The sequence below is a fragment of the Diuraphis noxia genome, unplaced genomic scaffold (assembly GCF_037042655.1).
Source record: "Diuraphis noxia isolate RWA-SAM2 unplaced genomic scaffold, SU_Dnox_SAM2 contig0004, whole genome shotgun sequence".
Classification (NCBI taxonomy): Eukaryota; Metazoa; Arthropoda; class Insecta; order Hemiptera; family Aphididae; genus Diuraphis; species Diuraphis noxia.
In genome coordinates, this window is record NW_028301714.1 from 44001241 (window position 1) to 44026940 (window position 25700).

At 25.0% G+C, this 25700-nt stretch overlaps 4 protein-coding genes across 7 annotated transcripts; 2 read left to right on the forward strand and 2 right to left on the reverse strand.

Moving 5' to 3' along the window:
- The first annotated feature begins 1550 nt into the window (after positions 1-1550).
- Sec31 (COPII coat complex component secretory 31) lies at positions 1551-14568 on the forward strand. Its single transcript, XM_089225867.1, has 19 exons — positions 1551-1989; positions 2112-2304; positions 2688-2823; positions 3063-3160; positions 3237-3379; positions 3513-3615; positions 3952-4104; positions 4273-4377; positions 4442-4699; positions 4808-4910; positions 5477-5631; positions 5691-6143; positions 6219-6302; positions 10708-11056; positions 11501-12088; positions 12317-12405; positions 13475-13720; positions 13805-13876; positions 14210-14568. The coding sequence occupies exons 1-19, from the start codon at positions 1799-1801 to the stop codon at positions 14402-14404; spliced, it is 3714 nt and encodes a 1237-aa protein (XP_089081993.1). The 5' UTR covers positions 1551-1798; the 3' UTR covers positions 14405-14568.
- Positions 14488-18962, reverse strand: LOC107170197 (uncharacterized). Its single transcript, XM_089225868.1, has 7 exons — positions 18748-18962; positions 17643-17698; positions 16133-16565; positions 16003-16074; positions 15621-15939; positions 14957-15103; positions 14488-14844 (listed from the first exon to the last, which is right to left on the reverse strand). The coding sequence occupies exons 1-7, from the start codon at positions 18793-18795 to the stop codon at positions 14609-14611; spliced, it is 1311 nt and encodes a 436-aa protein (XP_089081994.1). The 5' UTR covers positions 18796-18962; the 3' UTR covers positions 14488-14608.
- A 1884-nt stretch (positions 18963-20846) lies between these two features.
- Positions 20847-24872, forward strand: Naa40 (N-alpha-acetyltransferase 40). 4 transcript variants are annotated; one of them, XM_015520265.2, is made up of 3 exons: positions 20847-20935; positions 21620-21965; positions 22055-24872. In XM_015520265.2, the coding sequence occupies exons 2-3, from the start codon at positions 21694-21696 to the stop codon at positions 22392-22394; spliced, it is 612 nt and encodes a 203-aa protein (XP_015375751.2). In that variant the 5' UTR covers positions 20847-20935; positions 21620-21693; the 3' UTR covers positions 22395-24872. The 4 variants fall into 4 exon arrangements, with proteins under 4 accessions (XP_015375751.2, XP_015375750.2, XP_089082672.1 ...); XM_015520264.2 differs by lacking the exon at positions 20847-20935 and adding an exon at positions 20952-21185; XM_089226546.1 differs by lacking the exon at positions 20847-20935 and adding an exon at positions 21305-21427.
- Positions 23357-25446, reverse strand: LOC107170199 (uncharacterized). The gene is made up of 5 exons (XM_089226544.1): positions 25187-25446; positions 24899-25126; positions 24706-24837; positions 23837-23943; positions 23357-23551 (listed from the first exon to the last, which is right to left on the reverse strand). Exons 1-5 carry the CDS (start codon positions 25227-25229, stop codon positions 23441-23443), a joined length of 621 nt encoding a protein of 206 aa, XP_089082670.1. The 5' UTR covers positions 25230-25446; the 3' UTR covers positions 23357-23440.
- Positions 25447-25700: the final 254 nt, after the last annotated feature.

Genomic DNA, 25700 nt, shown 5'->3' on the forward strand with positions numbered 1-25700 from the left:
TTTCTCCGCTTAGATATCTAAAATTAAGTTTTTAGAAGTGTTTGTATTTATATGCTCAAAATTTTGGTGCAATCAGAATATGCCTATCGTACTTACATTTTAAGTTATTGTTAATAAACCACATGAACTGAATTTTAAAGTGGGAAGGAATCTATATCACCATCTGATACTACATGGCTAAGAGGTAGGAGCATTGGCTCCAACCGGAGGGGTGCCTCATATACCTATATTATATTCATTTGAAAATATAAAAAAAAAGTATTTATTTATACTAGTTTCATTTTTCATAATAATAATATATACTGCCTGTATATTTTCAGTACTTATACATATAAATATACTTATATACCCATTACACATATATAAAGTATAAAATTATGTATTATAATCGTATCATCGTATTGATATAAATCGTTTCTTAAAAATAAATATAGGCAAACAGTTATCGAGGTGTATAATCTATAGTGTATATTTCTCGATGAATAAAGTTAATGATATTTATCGAGGTAAAAAAGTTATAAATTTGAAATGAAAATTATAAAATACAATTTTTTTTTCCAAAACACTAAATTAGAATTACGATTGAATTTTCAAAGATTTATTGATATTTTAGGAAATAATTTAATTTTTTTTGTGAGGGGGGGAGGAAGCCTTAACTTTTCCCATCAGTTGTGCTTATACCATGGACTAAGATATATTTCTTAGTCTGTGGTTATAAGTTATTAACAGATCTTAAATATATCTTTAAATTTTAATTTAATATATAGCTTTTATCGTGCTGCAAATGATTAGGATTATCCGATTATCACTTTTTGGCAGATGTATTCGATAATAATAATTTAATATATTTATATATGACAATATGATATAGATATAATATTATCTAAAGGTATAATATTATGATATTTAATCCCATCTACATTCCAAACCATGGCGTAATTAAGAATTTTGTTTGGGGAGGGATTATTTGTTTTTAGAAAAATCTGTAAGCATTAAGCCTCATACAGTAATCTACCCCACCAAATATAAAATGTTAGCAGTGAAATAAAAGTTTTTTGGTTAGGATATACCCTCTCGCCCCCCCTAATTATGCCCCTGATTCCAATCTACTGTAAGTGTTAAATTTTTAAAGTTGTATTATTAATTTATTTTACATAGCTAAATGGCTAATTATGTTTATTTAAAGTAAAAGAGATATTTACTTTAAATTAAGTGATTGTACACGAATTAAACGTCATAAAAATCATGATAAAAATTATATACCTCAGCATCACGATGTACTATCTTAAATCGTGCTCAGCTGCTCAGCATAATATATCATAATGCAAAATTATGTTGTGGAATAACCACAAAATAAGAACCACTGGTTCATGAGCCACGTTGGAGTATTATAAATTACAACTCGTTTAGAACTTCATATATATTATCTTTTTTTTAAATTAAAGATAATAATTATTCTTACGAAATATATCTATATAGATGTTATATTCTCATAGTCATATACGTGTATCATATCATAAGTTAAAGATAAGTTCATACACAATACACATTCTATAGTTTTTTATGTTGTTTTCGACTTTTTACCTTAATTCGTTTTTTTATTTAAGTATTGCGTGAGTTAACAACAATTATTTATATTCTTAGATGGTCAACAAATTATGTTTTATTTGTATTTAAATATTATTTATTGTTACTTAACATGATTAATCTAGATATTTGTTAATTTTACTTGCACAGTGAGGAAACCGTAAAAGTTTTTTTTGTATACCTACCTAATATTATTTCTTGAAAAGTCAAAATGAAAATCAAACAGTTTCAAAAGACTGTTGTATCAACATGGTCACCTAAATCAATTTATCCAATCAACATAGCCATGGGTACAGCTGCCCAACAATTAGATGCTTCATTTAACACATCATCAACATTAGAGCTATATACTGTACAACCTAATGATATAACACTCAGCTCATCAATTTCTACTGATTGTCGGTGAGTTTGTGAATTAAAATTAAACCTAGACTATTATTATGCTTATAAACATTTTTAAATTTATTATTTCCTTATGTTTCTAACATATTATTATATACATAATCATGTTTTATTTTATAAAGGTTTCATAAATTAGTATGGGGTGGTGCTAATAGTAATGAAGAATGGGATTTCGGAATCATTGCTGCAGGCTGTGATAATGGTGTTATTCGTCTGTATAATGCTTCAAAATTAGCTAGAAATGTTGATAGTTTATTAGCTAAAAGTGATCGCCATGTTGGATCAGTCAAAGCTCTCAATTTTAATTTATTTCAAGTATGAACAAAATTATTTTATTATTTATTATTCATATGAACTCATATATTAATAATTAAGTATTCTCGTATAACTTATTTTGTTGTTGTTGGAATATTGAATATTAACTGTATATTCTTAACTTAGTGCTTATTTAATAAATTTAATTTATTGTATACAGTTAAATCTGGTTATTACACATTTGAAAAAACCAAAATGAACAAGTTTATTACATTTTTATTAAAATTAAACAATGCTTGTGATTTATTAGAAATCTTATTTTTCAGAAATGTATAAAAATAACAATATTGTATAAAATGTTTCACATATTTACATTTTTAAAATTCCATTTGAGTTTCCACTTCCGTCTTCTGTCTTTATCATATAAATAACTTCATTTTTAGACAAATTTATTTGCATCTGGTGCGTCTGAATCAGAAATATTCATTTGGGATTTGCATAGTATGAGTACTCCAATGACTCCAGGATCTAAATCAGACACTTTAGAAGATGTAATTGATTTAGCATGGAATAATGAAGGTATAAAATTATTGTTTTTGTATGTATCATTATTATATAGTTTCTTTAATTTATATTTTGTTGAAAGTTGAATAATGAATTTGGCTTTTATTTTATATTAATTACAATTGAATGTATCTATTGAATAATACAAAAATACAAGTCAGAAGTTTATTATCATTTATTTTAAATAATTATCATTAATTAATGATCTATGTTGTATGTAATAGTATATATTTTTCTTAAAATCTTTATTTCAGTTCAACACATTCTTGGTTCATTGTTTCATAAGTATACTGTTGTATGGGATTTACGTAAGAATGAACCTATCATAAAATTATCAGATAGCAATTCAAAAGTATAAACACAGAACATATATTAAAATATTTTAATTTTAGTTATTTTAATGTGTTAATAAAACAAAATGTATATAGGTTAAATGGAAAGCGATGTCTTGGAACCCTAGAGTGGCAACACAAGTATGTATTGCATCAGAAGATGACCAAAATCCAGTTATTCAACTATGGGATTTAAGATATGCATCATCACCTGTTAAAAATTTAATGGGACATCAAAAGTGAATATTACATTTTCTTTATCTTATAATACTAATAAAATGCTTTAGTAAATGATTTAAAATCTTAAAAATTATTATTTTTAATGTATTATTATTAAATATTTCTCAATCAAGCATAACCATATATTTTTAGGGGTATATTGTCAATGTCATGGTGTTCCGAGGATCCAGATTTATTAATAAGTTGTGGAAAAGACAGTCGTATACTTATATGGAATCCTAGTAGTGAGAATGATGTAATTTTTAATTAATTTATCTATCTTATTTTTGTTATAAATACTTAAATTAAGTTTATTTAGTTCTCCATGCCTCCCTATTGTACCTTAATTCTCTGAAAGTAAGTTATGATGACCAGGTTAACTAGAAAACATAAATAATTTAATATTTTATACATTTATAAATTGTCAAAACTTAATATGAACTTATAAAGTTAAATATAAATTTGGTATGGCACGCTTCTAAAAATTATTAAATTACTACTCATTTTGTTAAAAGTATTATTATACTGATAATCAAGAGATATTAGATATACCTGCCATAACTTCATATTCTGAATATACATTTTTTTCTAGGAAAATTTGCTGGTATGTGAATTAGAACATAATAAACAGTGGAATTTTGAGATAAACTGGTGTCCAAAAGATCCATTATTGATAGCTACATCCAGTTTTGATGGGCTTACTACTGTATATTCAATAAATGATCTACAGAATTCTAATGATCAGGTAATAATGTTTATAATTGTTTATCATAATTATTAGTATATAATGTTGTAATTACTAATTTATAATAAAATTGCCTATGAATTCCTGTTACATTAAGGTTGTCTTTGCTTGTGATCTTAGGTACTATATCCATAAATATTTTAAATCACTTAATTATTATTGTTTCAGAATATAAATGGTGACAATGGAAATGCCAACTCTCAATGGACAACGGTGTCTAGTCTAACCAACGCTCCAAAGTGGCTCCAGAGAAACTGTGGCGCATCGTTTGCAGTAAGAAAAGAAATTTATGGAAAACAATTAGAGCCAGCTATGTTATTTAAGTATCTTTATTTAGTTTGGTGGTTACTTGGTGTCATTTGATGGTCCGCTTAAAGCAGTTCAATTAAACAAGACAATGATTGAATCTGATTTATTGGTGTGGTCTGATTACCTAACTAAAATCTTAAATAATGGGAGCTATGAAGAATTTTGCCATAATAAAAGTGAATTGATTCCTAATGATAATCATCTAGAGTGGAAATTTTTAAAAACTATGTTTCAAAGTAATCCCAAGGAAGCACAGCTAGAAATACTTGGATATTCAATTAAAAAAGTTAGTGATAAAGTTTGTAGTTATTATTTTATTATTTTTATTTTTAAGGTGAATTAATGATAGTTTAAAATATGTTTTTCTTTTATTAAGTTTAATTTATATGTTTAGGAAGAAAATGATGGATTTAATTCCAATCTTTCAAACATTCAAGAAGAATACAATATAGTGGCTAAGTTTGAAGATTTCAATTTAAAATCTTCCAACCCTAATGGTACAGTACAAATTTTATTTTTATTTATTACATTTTGAGCAGAGTAATGGATGTATTGACTTTACAGAGATATGTATTTTTAATTTGTGTCTATATTTTTTTAGTGGATATTTATTGTAGAAAAAATGGTTTGTTCTTCACTTTGATGATGGTTTCTCTAAGCAAATTGAATCCTAGTTGATATTTGGGTTGGGGAAAGTAGTTTAATCAAAAATATTTTCACATACACATTTTATGAATGATTTAAGTTAAAATGTCAATGGCATTAGGAAACCACGGTTTCCTTAAACATGTGTTTCAATTGTAGCCTAGTTCTGTTCTCTCATCTCCCACAGTATATTTAATATATTATGTAATAAGCCGTGGCAAGAAAAAAAATATGATTAATCACAATATAAGTATCATTAGATATTTAAGTTTGTCTGTGCTCAGAATTTTTTTTTAGATTTTCATTACAGTGATCAATGTACACTAAATACTTACTTTACATTATAGCAAAACACTTTCCATGTTCTTAAATATTTATTTTCCTATTCACTAATGACTAATTTATATAATAAATATAGATATTCAAGACTTAATATATCAGTCACTTCTCGTTGGAAATTTGTCAACGGCTGCAGATTTGTTTTTAGATAATGGAAAACCAGTTGAAGCTTTATTACTTGGAATAATTGCTGGTCCTAAGATATTGTCTAGAATACAAAATAAGTACCTTGAGGTAAACCAATACTATTATTAATCTACATCACATAATTACTAATTAAACACATGTTATAGAATTCAAAAGAACCAACTGCTGCTTTACTGCATGCAATTGTGACAAAAGATTGGAGTAATCTGATTGAAAATTGTGATTTAAAATGTTGGAAAGAAATAATGACTGCCATTCTAACCTACACAAATGGGCCAACTTTTGTTTCTTCTTTTGAAAAACTTGGCAATCGTCTTGCAGCTTGTGATGATCTGAGTTTGTCAAAATATGCTCAGCTTTGTTACATCTGTTCTGGTAATGTTGAAGCTCTCATTGATAATAAAAAAGATATCAAAACAATTGAGAAGTTACAAGAATGTGTAGAAATGGCAATAATGTTGCATCAATCAAAATTATCTAATAAATCTAATTTAGAAGTTGGACAAAAAATGTCAGAACTTTTAGTGATGTATAGTGAAACATTAATTACACATGGTGATTTGGAAGGAGCTTTGAGATATTTAGAATTTACAAATAAGGTAAATAATAATTGTATCTATCATGTATTTGTGCTATAAAATGATTTGTATTATGCTTGATTATTATTGTTTTAGGATTATAGCATTGAATTAAAAAATCAACTATATAAAGCCCTTGGAAAAAATACAATAGCTGAATATTCAAATAATATTTTACAAGTAATACACAATATATTTATTTTGAAAATAAAAATATGATCAGGTTATTTCTAGAGCTTGAAAGTTGTAGGAGCTAACTAGTGGCGCTGAACGCTTTGTTAAGGTTGGGCTATGGCTTGACATATCTTGAAAATATATGATAGGGCCGCTTCATATTGACCTCTTTCCTCTCTACAATACGTAATTTTTGCCAATATTAAGATATTGGGGCTCTTGAAATATTTTTTCCTCTTCTAGATTTTAGATTCTGAGCGGAGCGATGAATGTATTGATTTTACCATAATGTGTTTTTTTTTTTGTGTGTCTGTCATCACGTTTTGGGGCAGTAAAAATGCTTCGATTTATGACTTCAGTACCTCGTTCGATCAGAAAGTGAATCTAGTTGGTACTTTGGGGGGTCAAAAGTAAAAAATTCTCAATACTTTTCTAAATAATTGAGAAAAACAAACTAAAAATTAAGGGAAAAACCGGAAATTTTACGCACACTCATTTTTCGACAAAATCGATTTTGGTTTTTGATGTAACTTTAAAACAAATGACCATAGGTACATGACATTTTCACCTAATGTTGATATAAGTATATTCTATCCACCATGCAATTTTCAAAAAATTTCGACTTAAGTTGAACTATTCATAGGCATTTCAAATTTTCGATCATTATTAGTTTTTTTTAAATTAATATCGATAAAAATTTATTTGTTAGGCAGGAAAGCTTGAAAATTTAATACAAGGGTCTTAGCATATTGTTACAATAGCAGTTGAAAAATAAAAGAAATTCATAGTCACAATTCTTTTTTATAAGCATTCAAAGTTTACTTTTTGAATGATAACAAATATTTAAAATCGTTTGAGGATAAATCGTTATCGTTATGCTATTTCATAAAAATTTAAAATTCAAACGCACTTAAAATTTTTCCTATAACGATGCTTCGAGTTTTCTCTATAGCTACTTGAGGAAAATCGTATGGAAAACTTAATGTTGTATTTTTAATCCTTAGTTATAAACACAAACATTTTTTGATTTTTCAATTTCAAAATTGCTTGGAAATTTTCGCGTTTTCGACAGATTTCGTAAAAATTTGAAGTATAAACGCTATAAAAAAAATTTTGCCTTTGTATTCTTATAATTTTTTAATCACTATAAGAATAACTTATGAGAAACATTGTATTCAATTTTAAAGTTTTTTGATATGGCCAAAAAGTTTTTATCGACAATTTTATCAACATTTCAAAAAATATTTTATAGAAAAATCTAAAATTTCAGTGGTTTATAAATAACTCTAAAATTAAACTGTATATAGATTACACTAACATAAACATTTGGTGAAAATTTCAAGTATTTACAGTGATTAGTTCTTGAATTACAACCATATAAAAAATCGATTTTGTCGAAAACTGATTTTGCATAAAAATTCCGTTTTTCTGTAATTTTTGATTCTGAGCGGAGCGATTTTTTTTTGTGTCTGTCATCACGTTTTGGGGCAGTAAAAGTGCTTCGATTTTTGACTTCAGTACGTTATTCGATCAAAAAATGAATCTAGTTGGTACTTTGGTGGTCAAAAGTGAAAAATTCTTAATACTTTTCTAAATAATCGAGAAAAACAAACTAAAAATTAAGGGAAAAACGGGAAATTTTACGCACACTCATTTTTCGATAAAATCAGTTTTTGGTTTTTGAGGTAATTTGAAAACAAATGAACATAGATACATGAAATTTTGACTGAATGATTATATAAGTATATTCTATCGACCATGCAATTTTCAAAATTTTTTGACTTAAGTTGAACTATTCATAGGCATTTGAAATTTTCGATCATTATTAGTTTTTTTAAATTAATATTGATAAAAATTTATTTATTTATTTGTTAGGCAGAAAAGCTTGAAAATTTAATACAAGGCTCTTAACATATTGTTTCAATAGCAGTTGAAAAATAAAATAAATTCATAGTCACAATTCTTTTTTATAAGCATTCAAAGTTTGAATTTTGACAAAATACGTAAAAATCACGAAAATTCACAAATTATTTTAAGCTAGAAATTCATAAAAAATGTTCCTTTTATATCTAAGATTTGAAAATTTAATAAAAGATTCCTTACAAGTTTTTCAATCTTTATCACAAATAAAAAGTCCACCGGAAATTCAAATTAAATTTTTATGAGCATTTGAAATTTAAATTTTTACAACATTGGATTTTCACTTTTAGCGATTTCCTTATTTTGGTGTAACTCTAAAACAAATGACCGCAGATACTTGAAATTTTGACTGAATGTTTATATAAGCATTTTATATATTTGATAAAATTTTCAAAATATTTAGATTTGTTTTGAGCAGTTTAATGTTATTTTAATTTTTTAACTTTTTTAGTTTTTTTTTTTATAAATATCGATAAAAAATTATTTGTTCGGTAGAAGTGCTTGAAAATTTAATACAAGGCTTCTAACAACTTGTAACAATAGCAGTTAAACAATATAAAAAATACGTTGGCACGATTTTTTTTTATAAGCATTTAAAGTTCAAATTTTGACTAAATACGTAAAAATTACGGCAATGTTCAAATTATCTTAGATAGAAATTCATAAAAGTTTTTCTTTTTAATTCTAAGATTTGAAAATTTAATACAAGGCGCCTAACATATTTTTACAATAGAAGTTGAAAAATAAAAGAAATACATAGTCAAAATTTTTTTTTATAAGCATTCAAAGTTTGAATTTTTACAACATATTATGTAAAAATCACGAAAATTCATAAATTATTTTATGCTAGAAATTCATAAAAAATTTTCCTTTTATATCTAAGATTTGAAAATTTAATATAAGGCTCATTATATATTTTTACAATAGCAATTGAAAAATAAAAGAAATATATAGTCACAATTTTTTTTTTTATAAGCATTTAAAGTTCAAATTTTGACTAAATACGTAAAAATTACGGCAATGTTCAAATTATCTTAGATAGAAATTCATAAAAGTTTTCCTTTTTAATTCTAAGTTTTGAAAATTTAATACAAGGCTCCTAACATATTTTTACAATAGCTGTTGCAAAATAAAAGGAATACATAGTCACAATTTTTTTTTTAAGCATTCAAAGTTTGAGTTTTGACAACATATTATGTAAAAATCACGAAAATACAGAAATTATTTTAAGCTAGAAATTCATAAAAAATTTTCTTTTTATATCTAAGATTTGAAAATTTAATACAAGGCTCATAATATATTTTTACAATAAAAATTGAAAAATAAAAGAAATGCGTAATCACAATTTTTTTTACAAGCATTCAAAGTTTGAATTTTGACAACATATGTAAAAATCACGAAAATTCGCAAATTATTTCAAACTAGAAATTCATAAAAAATTTTCTTTTTAAATTTAAGATTTGAAAATTTTTAATAATCTATAATATATCCTAGACAGATAAACCGTCTTCGCTCAGAATCGTTTTTTGTATACTATGATATTATATCATTGGATTCAAATTTAATTCCATCCATTACAGTAACCCACTTGTAACCTACTGTATAGCAGAGCGACATACACGACTTACCCGCTTTTAGGACTTTGACGCCACTGGAGCTAACAAAGGGTAATTATGCAATACAAATTGCAAAATATGCATAAATAATGTCAATTATGTGATAAATTCTCAATCAAAATTGGCCAATAAAAATCATTTTATATTGTTATCTTTATTAACATGCGCTAAAAGAAATGTAAGATGTAGAAAAATAAATTTATAATATTTAAAAAAAACTACTAATCCCAAAAAAAAATATATCTAACATAACAATTAAATCAATGTAAAGTGTAGCCGCTGGGTTACTCATTTTATCAAGCAACTCATGTCATACTTATTATAGCTCATATAAGATAGTATATCAAAATATTAGCACGATAGAGATTGAATTTTTTTTATTTATTAATATATATGGACAGTCCTTTTACTTAAAATCAAAAATATATAAACATTGTTACAACATTTGTATGTATTTAAAAATACGCAAAGTAATTAATCTAAAAATAAAAATATAATTGTGTAATAAACATTTTTTAAAGAAAAAACAAAAAAATACTCATTGGTAAATGTATATTTAATTGTGACAATAACTATAAATACCTACATTACATAATATTTAGTTCTATATTCAATATTATTACTAAAAATAGATAGTTTAAGAAATCGCTGGATTATTTTTTTTTTGAAAATATAAAATATGCATAATATGTTTATGAAAATCAACAAATTTGCACTTTTTCCTTAAATTTGATAAAATATCTATTTTAAATTTTCGAATTTTAAACCCACCATTATACAACTCTGATTTTTAGCTTGATCTGCATATAGAATAATTTGCTTCTACAAATTCCGAACCCTAGTTATTTCTAATTACTCTTGCCTTTTATTTTTAGAAAACATCTAATGCCAATACTCAAGATTTACGAAAATACTCAACTACAAGTGCTACGGGAACTGTCACACCGGAACCACCTTTTCCGTCTTATCCAAACAAATATATTCAAGAAAATGTTCCATTTCAAAATCATAAACAACTCCCCTCACATTATCCTCCTAATATTCAATCTCAGCCAGCATATAACATAAATAACCAGCCAACATCTATTTATAACAATCCTCTTAATAGTACACCAGAGTATGGAAATAATTATATTAATCAAACAAATATACAACGGACTGTACCTCCAACACCACCGCCAGATTCTAGCAGTAGATGTATGACTCCTAGCAGCATTAAGCCAGGTATAAAAAAATTAGTTTCTAAATTATATACTAATCATATTCTAGTTAATACTGAATATTATATTCTAGCTTAATAAATAATAATGACTTCTTATGTAATTTAGTAATTATTTTTTTTTAGTCAAAATAGTTTGATGTGAATTATTAATCTTATAGTATGCAATACATTAAATTGTGTAATATTTAGTTATTAATTATTAAAATATTTTATAGTTTAAGTTATTTCTAGTTATTTAATATTGTTTTGACATTTTCGGTTAACTAAGATTCTTTTAATCTTCAATCACCTTAATTTTCATAATCTTTATTCACAATATTAAAATATGTATATAACATGTTTATTTATTTATTCCTGTACTTCTTAATTATTAATACTTGTTATATACTTATAAAATATAATAAACTGCAAAGTAAATTTGATGTTTGTTTTATGTCTTGTTATAGGTAAGCCTAAATATGTTGTTGATCCTTCTGTTAAAGGAAATAACACATATGGCAGTTATAACAATGGATTAGGAAATCCAGTTGGACAACAAACTGGTTTTAATACACAAATGAGGCAACCACATACGTTAAATCAACCATTTATACAACAAAGTGGTTTTAATTCTTCTATGATACAACCACAACCTCAAATATTTAATCAACCATTTGGACAACAAAGTAGTTTTAATTCAACAATTGGACAACAAAGTAATTTTAATCCACCAGTGGGGCATTCAAATACTTTAAATCAACAACTGGGACAACAAAGTGGTTTTAATCCACCAATGGGTCAATCAAATTTTATAAATCAACCATTGGGACCCAATAAACAATTAAATCAACATATGCGGCCAAATATTAATGATCCAGCTTCAGCTCAAATAAATAATTTTAATCAGCTTAAACATGTTGATCAGTTACCTAATTTGAATCAACAACCAACATTTCAACCTATTCAAAGTCATTCAAGCAATTTTTCTCAAGCAATACCTCAATCGCCCAATTTTAATCAGTCATCATTAACTTACAATCAAAGAGCTCCATCGGGTAAATAAATATTTTTTTTTTTATTTAAAGAAATATGGTTTGAACAATTTAGGTTATTAGCCTGACATTTTCTTAAGATTAGTGTTATATTATATTGTATATACAAATTACATTTATTGGATTACAAGGTTACAATTTTTTGATAATATTAATGGTACTTAAAAAAATAAAATAAATATTTATTTAGTTATAAAATACCTTTCTAAATTGTATTTTTAAATTTCCTAGTTGAACCTCTACCAATAAATTACATGAAAAAATCAGTTCCTGCTGGTTGGAATGATCCTCCAATGTTATCAACTTCTGCTCCAATTCAAGTAATAAGCATTTTTTTAAAGTATAGACCAGGGGTGGCCAGCACGAATACGTCCATGAGCCACATGGATAAATACAATGATATCAAGTACCAAAATGTTTTTAAATACATTTTATAATGTTTTTGTTAAAAAGTAAATATTAGTTTTTTTTTTTTGAACTCGAACTGCAAGTTGGCTACCCCTGTTATAAACTGTATATTATGAGTAGGGCCCGGATTTATATGCATTTGAATGTTTTTTCCAAACTGTACAAAACGTAGCTATATAAGCAACAAGTTTTAATTATAGTCAATAGATCTTAAATACAGTTTTATTCATCCTCTCTATTCTATTTTGTGGAGTAGATAATTTTCTTTTAATATATTATATATATATTCGGTTAAATATCACCGTCCTGACATGGTATTCAAGAGTGATGGAAGTGCCACCACCCTATGCCATATTGTATTTATTTCATAACATAAGCAAATAATGAATAAAATAGTTTATTGTGAGGTGGTGGTGGTAAATACTTAAATATGAAATTGCATAATTAAAAAAATTCCAGTCCAAATAATAGGTTCATAGTAATAAACAGGTATAAGCTTAAAATTAATCTAAATATTATGAAAATTTATGAAATGGGTGTAGTAAAATTTATAAAGTACAAATCCTCATAAATATTTTTGAATTATAACAAAATTACTAACTTAGTTCTTTCTTGTTTAATTTACCTTGTTAAATAATTTTCATTTTCCTTAAATTTTTCTTTTGAAAACTACTAGACATTTTCAATTATAACCTCTCTGTTTACACACACTAGATTCACTTTCTCACCATATAAAACGACTTTTGTGTACAAAACAAAATATAATTGAAAAACCAATGCTTTCATCACTCCCACTTAGAATCTAAAATATTTTTTTTAATAAAAAATGAACATTTTAAAATGTAAGAAAAATAATAAAAACAATTTTCTTCAAATATGTTTTTTAACACCTTAAACTAATTTTTTTTTTTAAATAATGAATTTTCTTCTATTAAAAAATCACCCAGTATTTATATCATATGATTTAATCGTATACTTTAGAAACCACCAACACCTGTGTCATCAATTCCAATTACACATCCATTGTATACAAACAATCCGCCACCAATTGAAGAAATTGGAACTTATATTCCACTTCGAAGCAACAATGAAGAACAATATTTTAACAATAATATAACGCAAGGTGTAGAAGCATTACCAAAGCAACCTATTCCACATGAGCATGTTAAAATTCAAGTGATATTGGAGGGATTGCAATCAAAACTTTTAGAAGCAGCACCCACTGCAGTAAGTAGTCGACATTTTTAAATTATTAGTTCTACTCTAATTATTTAAAGATTGTTAATATCCATGTATATATTTCTTTTATAGCAAGCCAGAAAAAGAATTTTAGATATTGCTAAAAAATTAGAGTTGTTGTATGACGCTTTACGAGAAAATTCCGTAAGTAATAAGTATTATAATTTATAAGTAAAATAATCATGGTGTGATTCAGTTTTTTGAGCGATAATTTATGAAACAACAGGAATTTAAGACTATAAATTTTGTAAAAGTTATAAGTAACAAACATTAATATAAATTATATTTATTTAATCCTTGTATAACTATTATTCATTTATAAAAAGCTTGGGTAGTATTAATATTTTTTAATACTTAATACCCAGAAAAAATGAAAAGACTATTTTATTTTCAATTTATAAAATACTGGGCCTAACTTATTATGATACTAAAATTACTATTATTAACTATTAAATCAATTTTATTTATAAATTACAGTTGTCTGCATATTTGATTCAATGTTTACACGCCATGAACGATCTTGTATTGAAACGGGATTACAATGGTGCCTTTAATATACATACACAGCTGGTTTCGGGGCCGGAATTTTCAAAAATATCGACTTTCATGCCTTCGTTGAAAGCACTGTTCCAAATGGCATATCAATATAATATCAGTCTTGAAGGATTGTGATCGAACTATTCAAACTTATGTTATTGAAAAACAATTTACATTAGATGGTTAAAAAAAATGTGTATTAATAACACTAAAGCAAGTTAATATTTCTTCAAATGTATTTATATATTTATAATTTATTAAACTGGTGGTACATAAAATGTATTTAATTTATATGTTAATATTTGTGTATTTCTTAAACATTTTTTAGTAATACATTACTTATTTTGTTTTAAAAAAACTAGTTAATGAAGATTGTTTCATGCCTTGGCTAGAACTACTTTTAGATTTTTTATTTTTGTTTTTTTTCTTATCTGCAGAATCTGTTTCTGAAATCTTAATTTTTTTTATGACTGGTTCAATGTTTAATTCTTTCGATTCAGAAATATTGTCATTTCCAGTAGATTCCAAAAGTGATTCACATTCAGTTTCCACAATTTTTACTTCTTTAGTTGTATCTACAAAAGAAACACATCATATAAATTAGTCTATATATACATTGACGACTTATTTTATAGTTAAAGTATGAAGTTAAGTTGAAGTATTTTGTTATCATAAAAATGTTCTCACGGACAAAACCATCATCATCTATAAATGTGGATGTGGTTGTTTGTTTCTCCTTTTTTCGATTCTCTCTTGGTGTTGGACGTGGCGGAGTAGGCTGTACAAAATCAATATCATCCTCAGCATCCAGAACATGTTCTGATCTTTTCATATCTAAAAAAATATAGGTATATTGACAATCTATGAGATTAATTTTAGGCTGATCAATCGTCATCCTATTTTTGCAAATCACACCCTTTAAGAGGACGTGATATCTGCATGTGTTGTCTTCGTCTTACAAGAGTGCAACAGCAAATTTTACGCTCAGCAGAATACTTTTAGCTCTGTTAGTTTAAAATGTTGAGTGAATTGACGTCTAATAAAATTTAAAGGTAACATTATTATCTTTCAATTTTATTAAATGTCAATTTACTCTACATTTTAAACTAATAGAACTACACATGTTCTGTTGAGCATAAAAATAACTGTGTTACGCACTTGTAAGATGGAGAAAACACATGCAGGTATCACATTTTTTTAATTAAATCTTATTTTGTTGTAGGCTTATATTTCTAAAAGCTTGATGTGTGGTAGCCCAACTATTGCTGCTCCAGTGCACAGAAGCTCACATAAGGTTACAGTTAAATAATTTAAAATAACATGAGTATAAATAAATAAATATTACAAGTACCTTCTTCTTCGCTATTCATTTCTTCATCTGAACTATCAAAAGTTTGGATACGTTTTCTTTTAACTTTACAATTATTTTTACTTTTACTTTTACTTTTATTTACATTTTCTTTATTTTTCTTTTCTTTTTTTAGATTTTTTTCTTTGTCAACACTGGTTGAATTGTCTTGTACATTTTTAGGTGGCTCTAAATCTACTATCTTAGTATCTTTTTTTGTAATGTTTTCTGCTGAAGCTTTGTTTTTAGAATCACCAGAATCATTTGTTGTACATGGATTTTTATTGGAATTCTTGAATTTTGTAAAGAAATTTGAATTGGTCTAAAAATTAATTTTTTTATTTTAACTGAATTCTTTTTTTAACTTTGGTTTTATTTAACTTACTTTTTTTTCTATCTCTTCTATTTTTTTATTATTGGTGTTATTATTTTTAGCAAAGAAATCCAATCCATTTTTCTATTAAATAAATCTTAGAATTAATAAATTACTAAACTAAATTAAATATTAAAATTACCTCTTTCTGTGTTTTATATAATTTTGTGTCAGGAATTGCTTCACTTTTATGATTTTGAATTTGATTAAGGGACAAGTTTGTCTGCTTGGTTAAAGGTAAATTAATTTCCATTTCAATTATATCTCTTTGTTCAGAAATTGAATCATTTCCTATTTCTTTCTTTTTAATACTTGAGGGTAAGTTAACATAATTATTTAGTGAATTGTCCACTATGTATAAAGCATTATTCATATCATCAAATCTGTTAATGGGTTGAATACTATACACATGTTCAAAATGAATTTGTTTAAAACGCCGGTGCATAGTTTTAACATGATCATCATATGCCAATACAATACAAAACTCATCATTTTCTTTTAGTGTCCCACCAATAGCAACAGTGACAGAGTATTTGTGATCATCAGTGAGTTTAGAAACATAATCTTTTAATAATCTATAAACAAAAAAAGAAATTAATATACTGCGGAGAAAATATTAAGGGTATGTTCATAAACATTTGTTCCATAATGCTTTATTTTTCTTAATACTTTAAACACTCATACATACAATTACAAATAATAAACAATTTAAATTTTATTTAATACTTATGTATCAACATTAATACACAATACAAATTAGATTCGTTGCAAAATACAGTTTCCAGTGTTTCCTCTATTTCAATTTATGTTTTGTTCAAAACACCAAAATACATAGATAATAAGTAGGGCTTGATTGTATATAAATTAAAAACTATAATATGTTAATGTACATGAAATAAAAAATAAAACACGAAAAGTAAAATTTATAAAATCAAATCTTATTCTTGATGGTAATAAAATACCATATACATACTCAAATTTACAAATTTAAATGACCTACACAATTATTATTAATTTAAGCATATTTCAAACATTAACTAGTAATCAGTAACCTAGAGTATAAATCTTAAAAGAAAAAAAGATATATGTCTGGTCAGGTGTGAACAAAATGTAGCAAGCTAATAGATATTTTTCCTCTGCAAGAAAAATTGAGAAATTTTAGATATGCTTTAAGGTATAGAACAATGGAAAAATATCTAGTAATATGCTTTAATTTGTTAGGAATTTGATGAATAAAGAATTTTATAATAGTTATATAATTAATTCAATTTTTCTTATTGTTCATTGGCGTTTTTCTATAGAAATAATACAAAATCAATCAAAGAAAAAGTTTTATCCAGTCAAAAAACATATTTATGTTAAAACTAATAACTTTAAGAATCTTACATAATCAAAATTGCCAACTTTAATTTTTAAATAATGATACAGAAATTAGGTAAAGTATAATACACTAATATGGTTAATAGAAAATAAATATTTGATACATACCTACATTAAAAAATATATATAAATGTTTCCTACTTTTACATGATAAAATACAATTAAAAATCAAAGTGTACTTAGAATAAATTAATGATCATTGAATAAAGCTAATAAAAACTATTGTTTCTTAAAGATATGATTACTTAGGCCTTATACAATTATTTACTTACTGTTTTGCTTTATTTGGATGAACGTTTAATTTTTCAGTCAAATATTTATATGTTACCTGAAAATACAAAAAATATGTAGTACTTATTGATATTCCACAGAAATAAAATTTGATAAAATACATTTTACTTATAATTCTAATTTAAACATTAATGCCTAGTCTAGAAAATTAAATTAAAGCTAAATCAATGATTGTTTTTGGTTTGACTTCCTCCACACCAAAATTAAATCCTATAAACACCAATGGGTGGGTAAATTGATGATATTGATCTGGTCAAAGGTTGGGAACCTGCAGCTCAATCTTAAGGGGATGTGATACCTGCATGTGTTGTCTTCTTCTAACAAGTGAGTAACAAAGCAATTTTTATGCTCAGCAGAACATGTGTAGCTCAAAAATATTGGATCGATTACAATAAAAATAAAATCAATATAATTTTTAAAATTAGGAAGATGGATTAAACTTAATTTTTCAAACACTATAGTTTAGTAATAGGTGGCTCAAACATGAATTGTCTAAAAAATCAAAATATTTTTTCTTTTTTGAATGTAGTGTTACAACTGATATCAGAAATAAAATTTAAAAACAAAGAATGGTATAGACTAACTAACTAAAATATTGTTCTAAGAGATATCAGTAAAATGTAGAAAGTTATTTGAACCACATTCAAAAATATAACAAGTACTATTCCAATTTCAGCACAGGCAGATTACTCATTCGGTTGAATAAATTTCCAGAGCAAGGTATATTGATGTCTAATTTGTCCGTGTATTGAAGTACACTAGAATTGAGATACAACAATGAAGTGTTGTATTTTATACTGTTTAACTTTTTCACTTGCTAAGTCAGCACATACAGCTAGTAATATATATATATATATATATAAACTACTAAGTCTCGATAAATGTATATAATTATGAAGTTAAAATCATTATTATCTTATTTATCTAAATACTTGAAAATTATTTATTTGTTAAAATAAATGTACACCCATATTGGTGAATTGTAATTATTATAATGTTATATATTGTAACGAGTGAATCACTAATGTCCTATTTCATTATTAATTAAGATAAAACAAAATGTTTAAATTAACTTTAAAATCTTACAATTTGTTGTTTATCTTCAAGTTGTTCAACAATAATTTTCATTTCCATTTTATTTTAAAATAAAAACTTCAATAGAATATGGTTTAATAATAGCTTAACTTAAAATTAATTTACTTCAGTAATCAGTGTAATATTTTGAATACAAATAAAAATAGTTTATGAAATAGATTTTACGACCATAATAGTAATTATTACCAATTGTCGACGGTGAATAAAGTAAAAGTAATCACAATAAATTAAAATGATACCATCAACTAATATTATCTATCATGATGAAAAAAATTTACCGCCAAAAAAAAAACAACAAAGAAATCTAACCATGAAACCATTGACATGGTAACAGTTATAACCTAACCCACAATTATTAGTTCCAATAGACATTTGTCCTAAAAAGTCTTGTTCCAAATATGCATTGGAAGATAGAGCAAATGCAATTAGAACAGGTCGAGAACATTCAACTTTTATGTGACTATCATTGAAAATTTGAAAAAGTTAATGTTTATTGAATTTAAAGATAAGAATATTATCTTGGATCTACTTCCAAGTTTTTTTTTACATTTTAGTTTTAAACACGGATTCGTGGTTTTAAAACAAATTTTGAACATTTTAGAAATTTAAATATTTTTAAAATTGTATTAACTTTTTCCTGAAATAGAAAACAATAGTCTTTTTTATCAGCTTTTTTTAAAAACCAAATATTATTTAATATTTACCACTTGTAACTACCTTAAATTTACTTATTCACAAGTGGCGTAGCCAGGATTTTTCTTCGGAGGGAGGGTTTTTGTTCCTATAACCCTTAACATAAAATGTCTATAAATTACTTAAAAAAAGTTTTATTAAGTATAGGAATTGATAGTATAAATATAATATATTAATATGGTGTAAATTTCAAGTTTTTACAATTATTCGTTTTTGAATAATGAGAAAATAAGAATATCAGTTACAAGAAAAATTGAGTGAATATCCAATATTATTGTAAACATTTGAAATTCAAATACTCAAAAGAAGGTAATTTGATTTTCCGGGATAGAGAGAGTAAAAAGATTAAAGACTAATTAAAAAAAATTGTAAATATGAATTTTTAATATTTTTATACTACCTACCATTGTACCGATATATTATTAGAAGTCTTGTAGGTATTGAATTTTTAAGCTTTTTTACCTAACGAATACAATTTTATTGACATTTATAAAAAAATGAACGAAAAAATTGAAAATGTCTATTAATAACTTATAAATATTTTTAAGTTATTAATAGACATTTAAATGTCATTACTCATTATAAACATTCAGTGAAAATTGCATGTACCTTAATTTGTTTTAGAGTTACACCAATATCCAAAATCAATTTTCTCAAAAACCGATTTTGCGTAAAAACTTAAGTTTTACCTTAATTTTTTTCGTTGTTCCCGCGCTTTTAAATACTACTGGGAATTAAAACTCCCTAATGCACCAATCCAATCCAACCGGAAAAGCTACTGAAGTTGAAATTTCGAAAATCAAATCATCATTATCTCGACAACTTATTGTATACAAAGATATAGAAAAAAAATATAAAAACATACATAATTGTAAGATCAATACATTCATTGCTTCACTCAGCTGAAATCAAAAAATGTAGAAGAACAGGAATTATTGTTGGTTTTTGGTGTATCTCTAAAAAAAAAATCGTAAAAGATATACACAATTTTACCCAATGTTAATACAGGCATTTTTCATAAATCGTAAAATTTTTAAAGTTGTTCGATTCTTTTTGAGCTATTTATGGACATAAAAACATTTTGATTTTTAATAGTTTATTTTTTAATACAATTTTTTCTTTAAAAAAAAAAAGTTTGAAACTGTAATACAAATTTCTTAATAAGTAAAAGTTTGTTAGTTGTATAAATACCAATTTAAAAATTTAAATATATGTATACAATGCCAAATTTTATAAGCATTTAAAATTCAAATTTTGACAAAATTACGAACTTAAGCTGTTGAAAAATTTGTAGAATTTTTAATATCCATAAATAACTCATTAAAAACACATTTCTTCCAGTAACCATTTTATCCATAAGACATTTGATCCAATAGTAATTTGTTTGTTTGTTGTGGCAAAAGATTAAGGATGAGAAAAATTTCGATATCTGATAAGAAAATGATAAATAAAAGTCGTTAAAAAAACACATTTCATTCTGTATTCAGTAAGTTGTTATTATATAGTATATTACTATTAACATGACAAAATAGATCTATTTTGTCATGACTATTAATAAATAATCCCATTGCACTAAAGTATAAACAATGTTAAAAAAAACAATTTGTTATATTCTTTAAGATAATAAATAGATTTCATATACTCATTTAGTGTTATGAATTTACGTTGCCCATTGGCCATTGTATAAAACATCAATTGTCTTAAATTATTTTTATGCGATCATAATATAGATAAAGGTAATGTTTATTGTTTACATTTTTTCTGGTCTTTAGATCATAACGATAAGTTGATAACATTATGCGACATTCCTAAAATCTTTAATAATATTGTTGATTATTACTTATTATCTAATATTATGAGAATTGTAATTAGACTTAATTGATTTTCAATTGTTCTCAAACACCCTAGCCCGTGGTTTTTCTTTTCTACATTCAGAATATTTTAAATTTTAATGTCATGGAAAACAATACTTAACTCTGTAAATATAACTTTTAAAAAGTAGTTCTTTCATTCTTTGTACAATAGTTTTATTTTTTTTTTAAATTAAATATAATGAAATTACTACAACATTACTGCAAAAGTAATTTTAGTACACTAGTTTGTAATTTGCATTCATTACTACCTAACACTGTATTTATTATAAATTTAACACTTTTTTTTTTTTTTACAGGTTTTAACTATTCATTTTATAGTTATTTTGTTGAAACTGATTAGTACCTATATATTTTAACTGTTGCATTAAATATGAGTGGTCCTAAAGTAAATATGAGTATTCAAGCAGCTAAAAAAGTGAGTGGCTTAACAGATCCAACTAAACCATTTTCTTCATTTATGAAATATAATAAAAATGATCTTGACATGACAATGCAATTTATGAAAGCACCTGCCATGACTACTTTTCTCAAAGCTAAGATATTTTCTATGCTTAAAGACAACATGATGGAAACATATAAAAAGTGTCCTTGGGGATGGAGTGGAAAAGATAAACGTGCTGAGTTATTTCATAAAGATTCTAGGTAAATTACATATTTGTTTGAACAAAATTCATCATTGAAGTAATTTTTACTCATAAATATTTCAACAGTAAAAATATGTTTTATTGTAGATATATTTTAGTTCGACATTCAAGTGATAACTCTCTAGCAGCTTTTGTGCATTTTCGATTTGACATTGAAAATTTGATTGAAGTTTTGTATTTGTATGAAATTCAAATCGACAAAAATGTGCGTGGTAAAGGTCTTGGAAAATACCTAATGACCCTCATGGAAACTATAGCATTTCACTACAAGATGAAACGTATTGTTTTAACAGTGCTTAAAAGTGAAGAGGATGTAGTAAAATTCTATTTTTCACTTCAATATGAAATTGAATCATATTCTCCAGAAGATGCATTTTACTATATACTTAGTAAGAAAAAAAAAACTTTAGAACTTAAAAAGAACTAATACGTTTGGTAAAGGTTTGTTCTAAATCTATAATAATAATTAAAAAAACTTTTTATATTACATTAAATTAATTTAATACTTTGAGTTACATTATTTGTATCATTATTGCTACAATTTTAAAATTCATAAGTTTGTTATGAAATAATATAAAATGTTTTTAATTAAATTATATTCATAGCACATATATATTTTAAATTAGTACAGATTAATTAAGAAATCACAACATTTTAGGAACTTACAACTATTAACAACCTATAACAAATACTGAAGTGTAAAATGTGACAAACAGCTATGAAATTAATATTACATATACATAATTCATAAGATAAATAATTACTGTCTTATTGTTCATATAAATTATCTATTGAAATCTAAAATAAAATTTAAGATGACATTATTTAAAAAATTTAAAAATTCTAAATATACCTAAATAGTTATAAACAATCATGACATAGTGTTTAATAGAGAACAAGGTATGAAACTTGAATAATATACGTAAGTATTTTGTTCATAAAAAAAATATTAAGTCTAATGTATGAATGAAATATTAAGTTATTCTGCAATTATAAAAATTCATATTATACCTAATTGAATTAGAATAAGCTACACATCTTTACTTTTATTTTCATCACACTAAATACAGTAAAAATTATTTTAACCCCTCTGTTATTTAGTAACATTATATTAGGTTATAAATGAACAAATATAATTCTAATTAGAACCTATTTTTTAGATTTAGTCATAATTGTTTTCAATATTTTAATGATATAAAATATAACTATAAAAAAATATAATATATATTAACGTTATTATTAAACTTCTAAATAAAGTATCAGAAAAGGACTAAATATAAAAAATTTGTTCTTTACATTTAAAGAAAGACCATTACCATAACAATGTTAACTTGGATATAGTTTGGTTTGGAATACATTGATTATAATTTTTATATGGTTGTATATTGTGTGTATTATAAAGTGTGATATGCAGCAAACCAATAAATAATTCAACATGTTTCCATAACATATTGAGATAATTTTTTACAAAATTTATAATTTAGTATGTTTGACATTTTCTGTCCAGTAGTTTTGGATTGTCATGGCCTCCAAGCTATTTAGAAATGAATCATTGTCCAAACTATACATTTCATCTGAATTTTCCTGAAACATAAAATAATTTTTTACTTAAATAAAATGTATAGATATTTCCATAAAAAACAATTTTTGCTCATTGAACTCACTATTTAACTGATTCTAATTACCTAACAACAATTTAAAATAATTAAAAATTGGTCAAACAATATAATGGGGCATAAACACAAGAAAAACTTAAAAAAATTGTTTTTTAATTTATCTTTAGTGTCAACATAAGTGCATAATGTTTTAACAATATTTTTTCAATTACAATTTACTATAAAAAATTATAATACACCAAGTTTAACTTACTTTGAACATGTCATCTAAATAACCAATAGAGTCTGCATTGCTACAATGATCAAGTGCTTGGGGAGTATTCCATCTACTTTTTTTGTACATTATATATCCTAAAATTACTTAAAAAAAAAAAAAAATATAAAAAAATAAATACTAAAACAAATCAGTAATTTACTATAAAATATATGTATAATATTGTATAATAATATAATTTATGTAACATAATATTGTATCTATATTATTATTTATATTCAATTCATTTTTGTGTATGCTGAATGAGCTTGTACATTAACTCAAACTCCCTTATGCAAAGTTGCCAAGAATCGATTGTCAATTGTAAGTAGTTTTTTATTTTAACCTAGTATAAGTTATTAATTAAGTGATATCTGATACCATTTGAGCATGAGACACTTCAAATTGTTAAGTTGAAAATTAAGAGATAATTGTTTACCCTTTTTAAGTATTTCACAACAATATATTATTTAATTTATAGCGACAACATAGAAATTTTCATAGAAATATAGAATAATTTGTTATTATTATAACATATTAAATTCTATTAAAGGTAAATACAATCAACTTAAATCTGTTTTAATATTCAACAGAAATATTTGGTATTGAATTATTTATTAGAAAAGTAAATTTAATTTAGTGTGTGTTAAGTTAAAAAAATTAGTGTTATAGTCATAAAATAACTTTATACTATCCATTTGACTAAAAAATACATTTTAAATAAAAAATTGATGAAAAACAACATAATTTATTAGTAATCTTTGACTAAAAAAAAAATGTTTTTTTTTATTGAGTTTAAGTATACAATATACCAAATTATTTCTGATTTCGATAGTTTTTACTTTTTATTAATATAATTTGTAAAATACCAAATGATAGAAGAATCACACAGCCAGCAAGCGAAGCTCCCGAAATCAAAACAAAATGAGAATTCATATAACTTGAAATTTCCGGTAAAGATGTGATATTTGTATATGTGTCGTTTGATCTATCAAGTATTTCTGTAAATATATGAATAAATAATTTTTTTTTTTAAGTATTATAAATTAAATGTATAAAAACCTGTTTCATTCTGAAGTTCATATTGTTCTTTTAAAGCAAAATTGTCATTGATTTCTGTAGAATTTTCTGCTAACAAAACAATTTGTGATTTATTGTTTACTTGTACATTATTAGCAAGTCCTAAATTAGAAGGTACAGTTTTTAAATTGAGTATCTGTGTACTGCGAGCCAAACGAATTAAATTGTATGGAGCAAATGCATTACTGGCCAATACTAATGGTAAAATACCTGAAAAAATTTAATGCATAAATGCTTGAAGAAATAATTGAATATCAAACACTTATTTACCTTTCAGGTAACTAGCCAAACATATGAAACAAATTAAGTACATTATGTTGATACTATGTAATGAAACATTTTAATAAAATTGTTAAGTCATACAAATTGACAATATTTCATTCCAAAAGTTTGCGAAAAACATTGTATAGACAATTTAAAAAAACATAAATTAATGTTGTGAAAAACTTAATAATTATTTAGGATTAGTATGAAGAAATCATTTTATTGGCTATTAGTAATAGCTGTTTTGCACTTCGCACTTGTCACTGTCTTGAATAGTTGATTTTTATAAATTGATAACAATATTCTTGTTTATACCACAACAACTCGGATAATATGTAATATAATGTGGCGACACTTGTCCCACATAAACGCGACAGGTGACCTACAGGATGCATCACCGAACTACAACGCCAGTGTTAAAGTCCCGCCGGCGCTGCCGCACTGCCGCAATAGTTATTTGAGTTCCCTCGCTCTTAGCGTTTCACGTTTCCGGTCCTATTCCTTTTTGTTTTATTGTTCG

Coding starts and splice junctions, on each gene's coding strand:
- Sec31 (XM_089225867.1), top strand. CDS start 1,799: ATGAAAATCAAACAGTTTCAAAAGACTGTTGTATCAACATGGTCACCT. Junction 1,990..2,111: donor TCAATTTCTACTGATTGTCG/GTGAGTTTGTGA, acceptor TATTTTATAAAG/GTTTCATAAATTAGTATGGG. Junction 2,305..2,687: donor TCAATTTTAATTTATTTCAA/GTATGAACAAAA, acceptor CTTCATTTTTAG/ACAAATTTATTTGCATCTGG.
- LOC107170197 (XM_089225868.1), bottom strand. CDS start 18,795: ATGGAAATGAAAATTATTGTTGAACAACTTGAAGATAAACAACAAATT. Junction 16,566..17,642: donor CATCCAAATAAAGCAAAACA/GTAAGTAAATAA, acceptor TTTTGTTTATAG/ATTATTAAAAGATTATGTTT. Junction 15,104..15,620: donor AATGAATAGCGAAGAAGAAG/GTACTTGTAATA, acceptor ATATTTTTTTAG/ATATGAAAAGATCAGAACAT.
- Naa40 (XM_015520265.2), top strand. CDS start 21,694: ATGAGTGGTCCTAAAGTAAATATGAGTATTCAAGCAGCTAAAAAAGTG. Junction 21,966..22,054: donor TTATTTCATAAAGATTCTAG/GTAAATTACATA, acceptor GTTTTATTGTAG/ATATATTTTAGTTCGACATT.
- LOC107170199 (XM_089226544.1), bottom strand. CDS start 25,229: ATGTACTTAATTTGTTTCATATGTTTGGCTAGTTACCTGAAAG. Junction 24,838..24,898: donor TGAACTTCAGAATGAAACAG/GTTTTTATACAT, acceptor ATATATTTACAG/AAATACTTGATAGATCAAAC. Junction 23,552..23,836: donor ATTTAGATGACATGTTCAAA/GTAAGTTAAACT, acceptor TTTATGTTTCAG/GAAAATTCAGATGAAATGTA.